The sequence below is a fragment of the Dendropsophus ebraccatus genome, chromosome 2 (genome assembly GCF_027789765.1).
Source record: "Dendropsophus ebraccatus isolate aDenEbr1 chromosome 2, aDenEbr1.pat, whole genome shotgun sequence".
NCBI lineage: Eukaryota > Metazoa > Chordata > Amphibia > Anura > Hylidae > Dendropsophus > Dendropsophus ebraccatus.
In genome coordinates, this window is record NC_091455.1 from 127,559,498 (window position 1) to 127,573,745 (window position 14,248).

The 14,248-nt window shown below is 39.7% G+C and overlaps 1 protein-coding gene across 2 annotated transcripts in view; it reads left to right on the plus strand.

The window, feature by feature from the left end:
* COL15A1 (collagen type XV alpha 1 chain) overlaps nt 1-14,248 on the plus strand; it is a 226,451-nt gene that overhangs the window by 95,540 nt on the left and 116,663 nt on the right. For both annotated transcript variants that reach the window (XM_069958271.1, XM_069958272.1), the window contains 2 exons: nt 4,586-4,660; nt 6,290-6,379. In XM_069958271.1, coding sequence (XP_069814372.1) covers nt 4,586-4,660; nt 6,290-6,379 — 165 coding nt within the window. The remainder of the gene's footprint in view (nt 1-4,585; nt 4,661-6,289; nt 6,380-14,248) is intronic.

Consider the following 14,248-nt stretch of genomic DNA (forward strand, 5'->3'; position numbering starts at 1 on the left):
AGAGTGAAATCCGCAGCAGATCTGGTACATGTGAACGCACCCTTAATCAACTTGTCATATATCATATAAGTAGCCAAATATCCAAAAGGGAGCTCTTACACATTCAGGCTATGTTCACACTATGTATCTGTGCGGCTGTATTGCGGGCTGTAAATCATCGGCCGTATTTTTCCGGTTCATGCGTACGCTGGAAAGTATACGATATACGGCTGCACAGTGCACACTATGTATGAGCCTACGGCCCGATCGTAAACGGACCCGTAAAAAATGAACAAGACCATTGTTTGCGGCTGGAACTGTGCAAATTCACAGCCGTGGATTGACAGGCGGTCCGTACGGAGTACTTCAAAAATAGCCGGCAATAATGCCGAATGCCGATGCCTCTAATAGTTAATATATTAAATTAATAAAACACATTTTCTTTGTAATAAAGTCCCTTTCGTTGTTCAATAAATTATCCATCATTGTGCAATTAAATATACTGTTAAAATAAATATATATATAAATAAATGTATATTTATATATATATATTTATTTTTTGACAGTATATTTAATTTCACAATGATGGATTCGTTAGAATTAAATTATTGAACAACGAAACTGATTTTATTACAACAAAAATGAGTTTTATTAATTAAATATTAATTAGTACAGGAAGCTCCATTAAGCCGTTAATTCATATTCCCGGTAATAGAGCATTCTGTACTAATCAACACTTTACTTTAATTAAAACATCAAATGTTTCTTTTAATTATGTTATCACAATAGCATTATTAGAAGAAACATTTTGAATTATATGTGCACTCAGCTGATTGGCTGATCGGCTCAGCGCATATATAAAGAGCTGGTCCGCAGTACAGTCACTTCATTGTGGTGCGGACCAGCGAAGAGGACACATCGGGGTGAGTATAAAGCTCTCCCCACCCCCTCCCCAGCACTGCACCCATCCCAGTAAGGAAGGGGGGGTCACTTAACCCCTTCCTTGCTGGGATGGGTGCAGTCTGACATCAGTCTGGCCCCCAAGGGGTTAAGGGGGATGCAATACATCCTCCCTTAACCCCTTGGGGGCCAGACTGTAAGCAGCGATCTGTAAAGATGCTGCATACTGTAAGGTGCACAACACCGCTCACAATGATGGGTGTTGTGCTCCTGTTTGTGTGTTTTTGTGTGTTTCTCCCTTTTTGTTTTTCAGATATCGGTATCCTGTGGATTACGTCGGATTCGGTGGACTACGTCGATGACCAGCAGTTGTTTGGTGTTTTTTTTTTAAATGGTCAATAAGGGGTGTGGGGGTGTTTTTATTTGAATCAAAAAAAAAATTCACTTGTGTCTTGTCTTTATTTCTTTACTTTATAGACTTAGTAGTGGAAGCCGTCTAATAGACGAAATTCATTACTAAGTCGGGGCCTAGTGTTAGCCAGTATAAAATGGCTAACACTAACCCCCTATTATTACCCCAGTATCCAATGCCACCAGGGGTACTGGGAAGAGCCGGGTGCCAGTGGTCCCGGAGCGTCAAAATTGGCGCTCCTGGACTGGGGTGGCAGCAGGCTGGTAAGATTTAGGCTGGGGAGGGCCTAAACCAATGGCTCTTCCCACCCTGGTGTTACCAGGCTGCTGTTGCTTGGTTTTTAACCCGGCTTGGTTTTTAACCCGGCTGGTTATAAAAATAGGGGGGACCCTATGCGTTTTTTTTTTTTTATTATTTATTTATTTAAAAGAAAAACGCATAGGGTCCCCCCTATTTTTATAACCAGCCGGGTTAAAAACCAAGCGACAGCAGCCTGGTAACACCAGGGTGGGAAGAGCCATTGGTTTAGGCCCTCCCCAGCCTAATTCTTACCAGCCTGCTGCCGCCCCAGTCCAGGAGCGCCAATTTTGATGCTCCGGGACCACTGGCACCCGGCTCTTCCCAGTACCCCTGGTGGCATTGGGTACTGGGGTAATAATGGGGGGTTAGTGTTAGCCATTTTATACCGGCTAACACTAGGCCCAGACTTAGTAATGGATTCCGTCTATTAGACGGCTTCCACTACCAAGTCTATAAAGTAAAGAAATAAAGACAAGACACAAGTGGAAAATTTTTTTTTATTCAAATAACCCCCCCCCCCCCCCCCCCCCACACCCTTCATTGACCATTTTATAAAAAATAAAAAAAACACGAAACAACTGCTGGTCATCGACGTAGTCCACCGAATCCAACGTAATCCACAGGATACCTATATTTGAAAAACAAAAAGGGAGAAACACACAAAAAAACACACAAACAGGAGCACAACACCCATCATTGTGAGCGGTGTTGTGCACCCTACAGTATGCAGCATCTTTACAGATCGCTGCTTACAGTCTGGCCCCCAAGGGGTTAAGGGAGGATGTATTGCATCCCCCTTAACCCCTTGGGGGCCAGACTGATGTCAGACTGCACCCATCCCAGCAAGGAAGGGGTTAAGTGACCCCCCTTCCTTACTGGGATGGGTGCAGTGCTGGGGAGGGGGTGGGGAGAGCTTTATACTCACCCCGATGTGTCCTCTTTGCTGGTCCGCAGCACAATGAAGTGACTGTACTGCGGACCGGCTCTTTATATGTGCGCTCAGCCAATCAGCCAATCAGTTGAGCGCACATATAATTCAAAATGTTTCTTCTAATAATGCTATTGTGATAACATAATTAAAAGAAACATTTGATGTTTTAATTAAAGTAAAGTGTTGATTAGTACAGAATGCTCTATTTACCGGGAATATGAATTAACGGCTTAATGGAGCTTCCTGTACTAATTTATATTTAATTAATAAAAAACATTTTTGTTTTGTAATAAAATCAGTTTCGTTGTTCAATAATTTAATTTAAACGAATCCATCATTGTGCAATTAAATATACTGTCAAAAAATAAATAAATATATAAATATACATTTATTTATATATATATATATATATATTTATTTTAACAGTATATTTAATTGCAAAATGATGGATTCGTTTAAATTTAATTATTGAACAACGAAAGGGACTTTATTACAACGAAAATGTGTTTTATTAATTAAATATATTAACCATGAGAGGCATCGGCATTACTGCAGAGGATCGCAAACCCCGGTAATAGCGATTCCTGTAAACTGTTTCCCTGCTTTCCCAGATGCATCCAGAGGTGTTTGCATCACTTTCTTAAGATTTTATTTGTTATTTTTAGTTGAACCAGATTTCCAAGTAAATGACCGTATGTTTTCAGCCGCATGTCTATTTTTTCCCACGGCCGTAGTTTCATCCGCACATTTCCAGCCGCGTAAAAAATACAGCCGCACAGATACATAGTGTGAACATAGCCTCAGGGATCATGTTTCGTTCACAACCAGCAGGGGATCGTAAGGGAGAGTATAAAATATTCTACTTTTTCTAGGATATTTTGGTGGAGTCTGTAAATGGATCTTGATCTTCATAATTGGAACTTGTGTTCCTGTGTTTGGCTCCCTATTACATAGGGGGAAGTGCAGCCAACAATCTACTGATTTTTTTAGCAGGTTAGAACAACCCAATATTCTCCATGTGTAACATGGCCCTAATACAAGGAGATATATGGTCAAAAATGATTTTTATCATCCGAAAAGATGAAATCAGTTGACGAATGAGTGTTTATGATTTCAAAAAACTCCTCAGGTATATCACCTGCAGAGCCTGCAACGTTGCTGCATGTTTTTAGTCTTTTACCTAGAACCTTATCTGGTAAGGTGAATTTTACACCTCAGCACATTTAAAGTGTCACTGTCATTATAATTTTCAAAATCTAAATTAACAGTTACATACATTCATTATTTTTTTAGTTGTTATCATGCTGTAAAACAAAGCTGAACTTACCAGAAATCCAGGTCCAGTCTCCTAAAGGCAGGTTTTCTGACTTGTGCAGGTTGAAAAAAAACTGACTAAACAAAGGAATTCCGGACAGTACAGAGAGTCATAGTCATGTGTCCATCAGTTACATGACTGCCTCCTCTGTGAGCGCTCAGAGGGCCTGGGAAACACAGGACTTCCTGTTTTCTGACTTTCCTGTATTTTTTTTTTTTTTTTTTTTTAAAGAGTCAGAAAACAGAAAGTGCCATATTTTCCATGATAACAAAAAAAAAACAACTATGTAAATTGCAAACTTGCTTTACTGTTGATTTAAATTTTGAAAGTTATAACAACAGTAACACTATAAGACTTTTGGTCAATGGGCAGACTTAAAGTCTAATTTATAGTAACTGTGAACAGCCAAGTACTGTGTAGTTTATAGGAAATGTAAATAGTGAACACAGTTTACATTATTAGGCTGGGTTCACACTATGTATATTTGAGGCTGTATTTGTATTAAATGACGGCCATCCACTCAATTACAACATTATGTGAACAGAGCCTTTCTGTGTTTTCAATCCACTCCTTGTTTTGGTTGCTATACAGCCTCAAATATACAGCCTCAAATATACGTAGTGTGAACATAGCCTTAACGTGTATAAATAAGTCATTTTTAGGAATTTTAATTTGTCATGGATCCTTTATGTAACTATATACAATGTACATTGGCTTTTGTATTAATCTTATTGTTCTCTTTCTGTAGGGTTCGATTCAACAACTATCACTGAAGCCAAACCCAAGGGCAGCAGAAGATCAGTGTGAAGATGATGATCCCTATGTAAGTTTTCAAAACACTAATAGGTCATGTGACAATAAGATCAACTCTGCTTCTCCTGGAGTCTTTGATCCTCCATTTGCATGACCGAGGACAGGCGGCAAGGCCTGCAATCACGCAGTTGAATAGATGTTTCAGGAGCACAGTCCCTGAATCGTCTATTCAGCTTCATTATTGCACGCCTTGCCTGTCCTTGGTCATGCAAACGGAGGATCGTAGACTCCAAGGGATGGAAATTTTGTAGTTACACCAAAATATAAACAGATAGTAAATTCAGGAATATGAGCCTAAAACTATTCCTCTTCTGCATTATTTCCAGTGCTTAAATAGCTCCAACATGTTCCACAGAGTATACTTATCACACCTAACACACTATTCCCTTGAAGGGGACTCACAATCCAATTTCCTGTACCCAAAGGAAATACACAAAAAAACAAGGAGGATATACAAACTCCACACACAGTTACTGTACTTGATTAGATCTTCCCACATAACCAGTCTTAAAGGGATTGTCTCCACAGAATAGGCCATGAGTAACTGTTGTGGTTTTCTGGTGTACTTGTCCTTTCTGCCCACTGTTTTTTAATTTCAACTGGCCAATCCTTTTCTTTTTGGGGAGATAAGCTGCCACCAGAGCTGCCTGGCAGCAGTTTCTTCTACTCTTACCATTCAGTGTACATGAGCACTACATGTTCATATGTACAGAATAGACATCTGTTGGCCGAATTAACTCAAAGGAGTTGTCCCACAAATTAAGTTACAGTATGCCCTATCCTCAGGATTGCAGGGTGTCCAACTTCTGGGACCATACAAACATACATAATTCTACCTCTATACATTTATATATCACTTTACATAGGCTTAATTAAATGTATTCTTTATTTATTTATTTATAAATATTATTAGTTTTACAAAAACAAGCCAATAAAATCAATGCAAGTATTCTCTATAACCCCTTACCCACCCCCTATTAGAAAACATCATCCTGCTTGTTCCCGAAAACCTATACAACACCATGATTTTCACATGGAGTCACCCCGCGGTACACCTACACCTATCTTACTCAGTTAATCTAACCGTGCAGGGCTGCCGCCCGCAGCCCCCACCAAGCCCCGCGCCCCGAGCAAGCCCAAGCCGGACCACTGCAAACCTATAAAATAATTGATAAACATCATTAACAACCATATATATATATATATATATATATTTATATATATATATATATATATACATATATATATATAAATATATATATATATATTTCGGATCTCATCAGTGGACCAGACCATGGCGTCCTATCCTGCACACCATGTTACTCTCTTATACGGTGTTCCACCCTGCTTACGCCAGACAACTCCCACCTGGGGCGGGGGGGGTCGGGCGGCACTCAGCAGGCGACCACTGCTCTTAAACACACCAGTGCCCATGCTCCACAGTAAGCGCTGCAGAGCTACCGCACTCTTCCAACCATCCCAGCTGACCGACCAACCATTTATTATGATCAGAACAAACAGCCAAGGAAATCAATTTACCAAACAGACGCTCTTGATCCCTAAAAGCATACATAATTCTACCTATATGCATTTATATATCACTTTTACATAGGCTTAATTAAATGTTTTCTTTATATAGGCCTCTGGTGAAAGCAGTGGGGATGAGACCATTAGAGAACAAATTGGGACTTCAGAAACTCGTGAATCTCTTCCACTAACTCCAGCACCGGTAGGTTAACCCCTGTCTATGTATGATTTTTTCTTTTGGCCTCAGGTCATGTGACCCTGCACTTGTCACACTGCAGAGCCCCCCCCCCCCCCCCCCCCCTCTCAACTATTTTTGTCCAGGCAATCGCATAGGCTTACTGTATATTGGAGTTGCATGGACAAAGCTCTCTTAGAGCTGAGGAATGAAATGCACTACCATACACTTAGCTCATTCTCCTGCTCAGTGGGGGTGTTAGTAGGGAGACCATGACCAATCAAAACTTTTGGCATGTCCCCGTAGTTCCTACTTAATATTTTTTTTCAAAATGGGCGTGGTCGCTATAACTTTTAGGCTATATTCACAGTGCTTTTTTCCCTCTCCATTTTCGTCCAGCATTTTGAGTTTAAAATGACATCTGTCAGTGCAATGATGGCTGTTGGTTAACCCTTTGAGGACCAGGCCCAAAATGACCCAGTGGACCGCGCAAATTTTGATCTTAGTGTTTCCGTTTTTCCCTCCCCCTTTCTAAGAACTCTAGCACTCTCAGTTTTCTATCTACAAGCCATGTAAGTGCTTGTTTGTTACAGGAATAGTTGTACTGTGTAATGGCGTCATTCATTTTACCATAACATGTACGATGGAATTCCAAATATATTATTTATGAAGATATAAATAGGTGAAATCGTAAAAAAGAATGCAATATGGTAATGTTTGGGGGGTTCCTGTGTCTACGTAATGCACTATATGGTAACAGCGACATGACACTATTATTCTATAGGTCAGTCCGAACACAACCATATGCAGGTTACACAGATTCTCTAATGTTATATATATATTTTTTTATGAAATCCTTTTTTTTGCCAATTAAATATTAATAAAATGGGCTTATTGTGACGCTTATAACGGTTTTATTTTTTCACCTACGGGGCTGTATGTGGTGTCATTTTTTCCGCCATGATCTCTAGTTTTTATTAATACCATATTTGTGAAGATCGGACGTTTTGATCACTTTTTATTGATTTTTTTTAATATATAATGTAACATAAAATCGGTAATCTGCGCACTTTTTCCCCTCTTTTCGTGTACGCCGTTTACCGGTCACAATGACGCTTGTTATATTTTAATAGATCGGACAATTCCGCACGCTACGGTATATTATATGTTTATCTATTTATTCATTTTTATATGTTTTATTCATATAATGGGAAAGGGGGGTGATTTAGACTTTTATTGGGGGAGGGGCTTTGGGGTAGTGTGTTAGTGTTTTGAACTTTTTTTTTTTACACTTTTGAAGTCCCTTTGGGGGACTTGTACATACAATACTTAGATTTCTACACTGATGAATGCTATGCCATAGGCATAGCATTGATCAGTGTTATCGGCGATCTGCTCATTGAGCCTGCCTGTGCAGGCTCAGTGTAGCAGATCGCCGATCGGACCGCACGGAGGCAGGTGAGAGACCTCCGGCAGTCCGTTTCAACAATCGGGACCCCCGCAGTCACACTGCGGGGGTCCCGATCGGTAAGTGACAGGGGACTCCCCCTGTCACTTACACTTAAACGCCGCGGTCGCGCCGTGATCGCGGCGTTTAAGGGGTTAATGACACGCGGCAGCGCGATCGCTGCAGCGTGTCATTGCCGGTGAGGTCCCAGCTGCTGATTGCAGCCGGCCCCCACCTGCTATGAAGCGCGCTCCGCTCCGGAGCACGCTTCATAGCGGGAGAAACACCCAGGACGTAAGGTTACGTCATGGGTCGTCTGGGGACAGACTTCCATGACGTAACCCTACGTCCAGGGTCGTCTAAGGGTTAAAGGGGCACTCCAGGTAGAGGTTGAAAAAAATGAAATTTGCAGAAGCGTATGGCATTACTTACCTATCTATTCCAGTTTTATAACTACCAAAAATCCATTTGTTTTGGGGGGTTTTGATCTGTTTTGTGTTTCTGCACTTCCTGGTTAAGCGGTTGTACACAGGTCTACAGGTTCCAGAATGCAATGCTTTCCCTCAGCTGTTCATCACAGTCCCCCACCCTGCCCATTCCCTGCCCAAATCTTTTGCAGAATTCTAGGCTCTGTTCACACATTGCAGTTTCATTGTGTTCCTGAATTATTTGCATTACTTTATCATTTAATTGTTGTCCCACCCACACAGCGCGCTGTATTCTCTACCTGTAACACCACACACCACGCTGTTTTCTCTACCTGTAACTCCACACAGCATGCTGTATTCTCTACTTGTAACACCACACAGCACACTGTATTCTCTACCTGTAACGCTGATATTGGAATAAAGTAAAGAAATTTTTGAATTTTTTTTCTTTTCATTTCCACGCACATATTATGATCAAGAATCTTTTATCTTTGAAGTTAAACCCCACAATAGGGCTCTGATCTTCTCTGCCGTTTAGCATCCTTTACTTGTGTTACTGCATTATTTTTGTGAATATGCTGCAGTACTGCAATGACACTCCAACATGTGTGAACACAGCCCTAATTTCACTGCACAATTCTGCACAATCAGCGAAATCAATGCAACACCTGCTTCTGGCTGGTCGGAGATGGTGAATCACTCAGGGGATTGGGGAATCCAGCCAAGCCTCCTGTGACATCACGCCCTGCCCCCTGTCTGCATCATCAGCCTGTCCTCAGCAAACACACACAAAGTGAGACAGAGGAATGGAATATTTGTCTCCTAAGGGGGGAGAGCAGAAGGAGCAGGAGAAAGTGTGGATTGGCACAGAGGCCATTTTTCTTCACTTCCTGGATTTCTATCAGCTACCAGTGTGACAGAACCGCACAGATACGGTAATACATTGTATAGACACATCTATATAACTTTTAATGTACTTTTAATAGAAAACAAGTTTTCCTTATCCTGAGTTCCCCTTTAATTATTCTAGTTTAGGTGAACTATTTGCCCTTTGGGTGTGTCTTTATTTGAAAAGTCCAATGAATTTAATAGTAAAAACAGTGATAGGACGGTGAAAAAAACTGTGTGTGAACAACTAAAAGATACCATCCACTGTTTGCAAAAGACATCCAAAAATAATTGTCATGATCATTATTTTGACGTCCATGCAGACAACGTCCGTCATTTTATGCACTGTCTGCATTGGACATCCGTCATTCTATTGACTTTAATGCATTGCATTGAGGGCAATTAAATTGCAACAATAAAGGACGTGTCAGGACTGACTAGGGAAGACACAGACAGTGCAGTCCCTGATGCTTAACCCGCCCCAGCTTTCCCTACCTACTTGCCGCACTCTGCCCTAGGTGGCAGCGGGCGTTCCCTATACTGCAGCAAGTGGTAACACAAAACGAGACAAGACAATACACACACAATAAAAGGGGGGTCAGTGGTCCAAGTCGGCAACATACGGGAAGCAAAGGTCCAAAATCGGTATCCAGAAGAGAAGTCGAGGTCACAAAAGCAAAAAGTCAAAATACACAGAATAGTTAGGTCCCAGCCCAGATGCCGACAGCTAACTGGGAGTCAGTTTTCAGTCAAAATCACTCTGATCACCAACACCTAGTGCTGATCAGCAGGGAGTGTGCAATACTGGACACTGCTACAACCAGAACATGCTACAACCTGAAACATGCGTTGGGGTGTTCCTTGGGTAAGATCACTGCGTGGCGGCTTTACCCCTTTAAATTACTGTTTTCTACATGCTGCATGCCTGGCTATATTTTGAGAACTTTCCATTGGATTTAATCTGCACTCGCATATGTAGGGATACTCTACTGGGATTGTTGGCCATGCATGCATAGTCTCTCTTTTTTAGCTATATGTTTTGTGCTGGACATGTTCTACACACTTTACCTGTGAGTATTCTTATTTTTTGCAATAAGCTCATGCATTTTGCTTATATGAATCTCTTTGGTCAGAGTGTGGATGAAACTGTTTTTCATTCTGTTGCCGTGCAGTTCCTCTTCCCTTGCTGTGTGCTTTGTCCTGCCTCCATATTTTATTAATTATATGTATTTGTACAACATTATTCTTTGTCTTTAAAAAAACGTTGTCATAATTTTCTAACAAACTATTGATGTTGTTCATGTGTTGGTACGTTTGGGGTTATCATGTGTTGTGGAAACACATGTCTAATGTATTCAGATCTGCAAAAGTTTGGTGGATATACAACCAGGAACAGCAGAGCTGAACAAATCATGAAAAGCAGTCTGACTGCTATGGAGCCGAACGCATGGCCCGAGTCCTAACAGGAAGTCTTTTTAAAAAGGAAAGCTGACCGCTTTGTCTCTTTTTTTAACGTTGTGTGAACACAGCCTCAATATCGAAATCAACAGAGGATGTGAAACAAAGCATGTTTTCAATGTTTTTATTTTTTAGTTCCCATGCTTTAAAACAAAGCTATACTTATTCGTATCCAGGTCTAGTCTCCTGAGGGCAGCTTTTTGGTGTTGTGCTAGTTAAAAAAGAGACTAAACATCTGCATGCTCACAGAGAAGGCAGTCATTTGATTGATGGACACATTGACTCACTGTACTGGTCAGAACTTCCTGCATTTAGTCTCTTTTTTTGAACCAGAACAAGACTAAAAAGCTGCCTTCAGGAGACTGGACCTGGATACAAGTAAGTAAGGATTAAAGCATGATAACTAAAAGAAAAATAAATAATGTAAATTGCTTTATTTAACATCCAATGTTGATTTATATTTTGAAGGTAAAGAAAAAGTTGTAGTTTTTTTTGTAAAAGTGCTAAAACAAAACAAACGTTACATAAATTGGGTATTATTGTAAATGAAATGACCCACAGAATACAGATATGTCATCGTAAAGTCCACTGGATTAAAAACAAAAGCCCCCGAAAAAAAAGAAATGAAAAAGATGAAATTTGGCTGCTGCATTAAGGGGTTAGACTTTCTGTCCAAGATTTATTTGATAACACTGTGTTCAGGATATAATGCATGTTTATTACAGGCATATCTGGTTACATACAGCACAAAGATATGCAACAGTCTGTTTCTGTAAAATTGCTGGTTTGGGATGCATTTCTAGCCTTCGAGGTTAAAGATCAAAGGAGCAGAACTATTTTTACTTCCTTTTCCTGAGCACACAAAGAAATGGGGATTATGTTTTGATTATAGGGAAATTCAGACAGTGACTGTGCTAATCTTTACAATACATAGGTATATAATTACAAAACTAACATTTTGGTTCTTTAGTTTCCTCTCCACCTTTGAGTATATGGACAACTCCAGGAAAAATATAAGGGATCACTTTTACTCATGAAGTTCACTCAACTCTTTTACTTCAAAGCAAAAACACAAATCATATACAAGTTATATTTATTCAATAGCTGAACATTCTGGCTTCGTGAAACATTGAAACATAACCAAAATTTTCTTCTGCTTTATTTACAGTTAAACGTTATTCAATCATTCATTTACACTATATTAAGAGTCAAACATCATGCGCAGTGCGCGGGAACCAGGCCGAGGTCCAAAAAAAGGACCAAGGCATTGTCATCCCCGTGCCAATGCTGGTCTATTCATGTACAAACAGAAAAGCAATGTACTGCTAGTACATTCGCTTTAAGAGAATGTTTTAAAACCTTCAAGGAATCATTTTCTAAGTCATTGGGGTTGTTAGGAAGGGGGTCTATAAATCAATGCCAGTGAGGCAAGAAGAAGCATTTCAGAGTGACTCATATATCATTGTGATAAAGGAGCTTGTCCCTGTTTCATGTCGCCCATGGTTGAGACGGTATAAAACAGAGAATTACACAGTGCGGTTTTGTTCAGGTTTTGTGATGCCCCTTGTAGGTAAATATTCATGTAGGTAGGTCCCCATTATAGATATGTCTCCTGTGTGTAGTATCCCCCTTGTAGGTAGGTCCCACTGTAGGTAGTATCCCCCTTTATAGGTAGTTCTCTCTGTAGGTAAGTCCTCCTGTACATTGTATTCTACTTGTAGGTAGGTCCCTTTGTAGGTAATATCCCCCTTGTTGGTAGCTTCCACTGTAGGTAGTATACATACTCCCTTCAAGAATTACCCCCCACTGTTGGTGGTATCCCCTTGCGGGTAGTGCCCCTTCCTGCAGATAGTCCCCTTGTAGATAACCAATCTGTGGGCAGTTTCTTTCTGTAGTTTACCTACTTAACTCACCTAGGTAGTAAGTTACTATAGGCCAGTTAGCTTGACATCTGTAGTAGCAAAAATAATGGTAATGCTACTAAAAAAAAGCAAAGACAATTTATCACCTATGAACAAACATCTTGATGGATGCAAACTAAAGATGAGTGAATTTACAATACCACTTGCCTCTTCAGCCTGTTTTGGCCTTAATGCCCTGGGCCTATTTTTCAAATCTGTTTCTGTTTCTGTTTCAAACCTGTTTCTCTTTATGTAGCGATTAACTGCGATGCTTTTAACTATCGCGGTTATTCTGAGATTGTTTTTTCGTGACATATTCCTCTTTATGTTTGTGGTATACTTTGGTTGATATACTCAGTAGTGTTTTGTAAAAATCACAATATTTGCGCAAAAAGTCTAAAAATTTACATTCCCTTATATTTAAAACTCTCTTTTCCTAAGAAAGATAGTCATGCAGCATGAACTAATCATTAATGCAACATCTACAACATGTCTGCTTTATGGTGACGTCATTTGGTGAACGTCCTTTTACTTGTTAGGATGTTAGAGGGCTTTAAACTTTTGCAGCGATTTTTCAAATTTTCATGAAAATTTCAGCTCTGATTTTATTAGGGACCAGTTCAGTTCTGAAGTGGATTTGTGGGGCCTGTATGTTAGTTACCCCTATAAATCCCTCCACTGTAAAAACTGCACCCCTCAAAGTATTCAAAGTAACATTTAATAAGTGTATTTTCATTATTTTGGCAGATATTCTATTTTAATAATTTTTTTCCTAACACAGCAAATACTAACTGAGAAATACCACTCACTATTTATTCCCCTTATTCCAATGTTTCTAGAAATCCTCCACATGTGTCCGCAGTGCGTCACCTGACTGAATTTTGGGGCCTTTTTTTATTTGAGGGTTTTTTATAGCCATTATGCCATGTCACAGAGGCCTTGCGGTGCCAAAATATTTGTGTAAGACGAGTTGATGTTTCCATCTGTACCATTCTGGGGGACATGTGACACCCTAATAATTTTTTATTACATTTTTTATGAGGTGGCATGAATAAAAAACACAATTTAGCTGCAGTTTTTCACCATTTTTTTGTACGCCGTATACTATACGTTACATATGACATGTTATCGTTATTCATCAGGTTGGTACGATTACAGCGATATCCATTTTGTATAGCTTTTATAGTGTATGGCATTTATACTATAGAAAAACTGTTAGTGTCTTGTATATTGTAAGGGCAGTAATATTTTTATTTTTTCGCCTATGAAGTTATGTGAGGGCTTTTTATTTGCGGCATAAGCTGACGTTTTTAGTGGTACACCTTTTGGGAACATGTAACATTTTGATAGCTTTTATCTATATTTTTTAGGGGTTGGGATTAACAAAAAATTGTAATTTTGATAAGTTTTTTATAAATTTTTTGCGGCGTTTTTTGCGCCGAGCAGGATAATTAATGTAACAGGTTAACAGATGGGGTTATTACAGACGTGGCGATACCAAATTTATATTTATTTATTTCATTTATTAATTAGTTTATTTATTTATTTGTGTATTTATGTATTTATTTGTGTATTTATGTATGTGTGTGTATTTGTGTTTTACTTTCACTTTACAGGAACCTCTATAATACATTACAGCACATGATCAGTGCTGTAATGTATTATAGAGAATGAATGAGCTGTCAGAATCTGACAGCTCATTCATAGATCAGGTCCCTGCCTCAGTGCAGGACCCTGATCACTGTCATCCTTAGCAGCCCGGATGCAAAAAGCA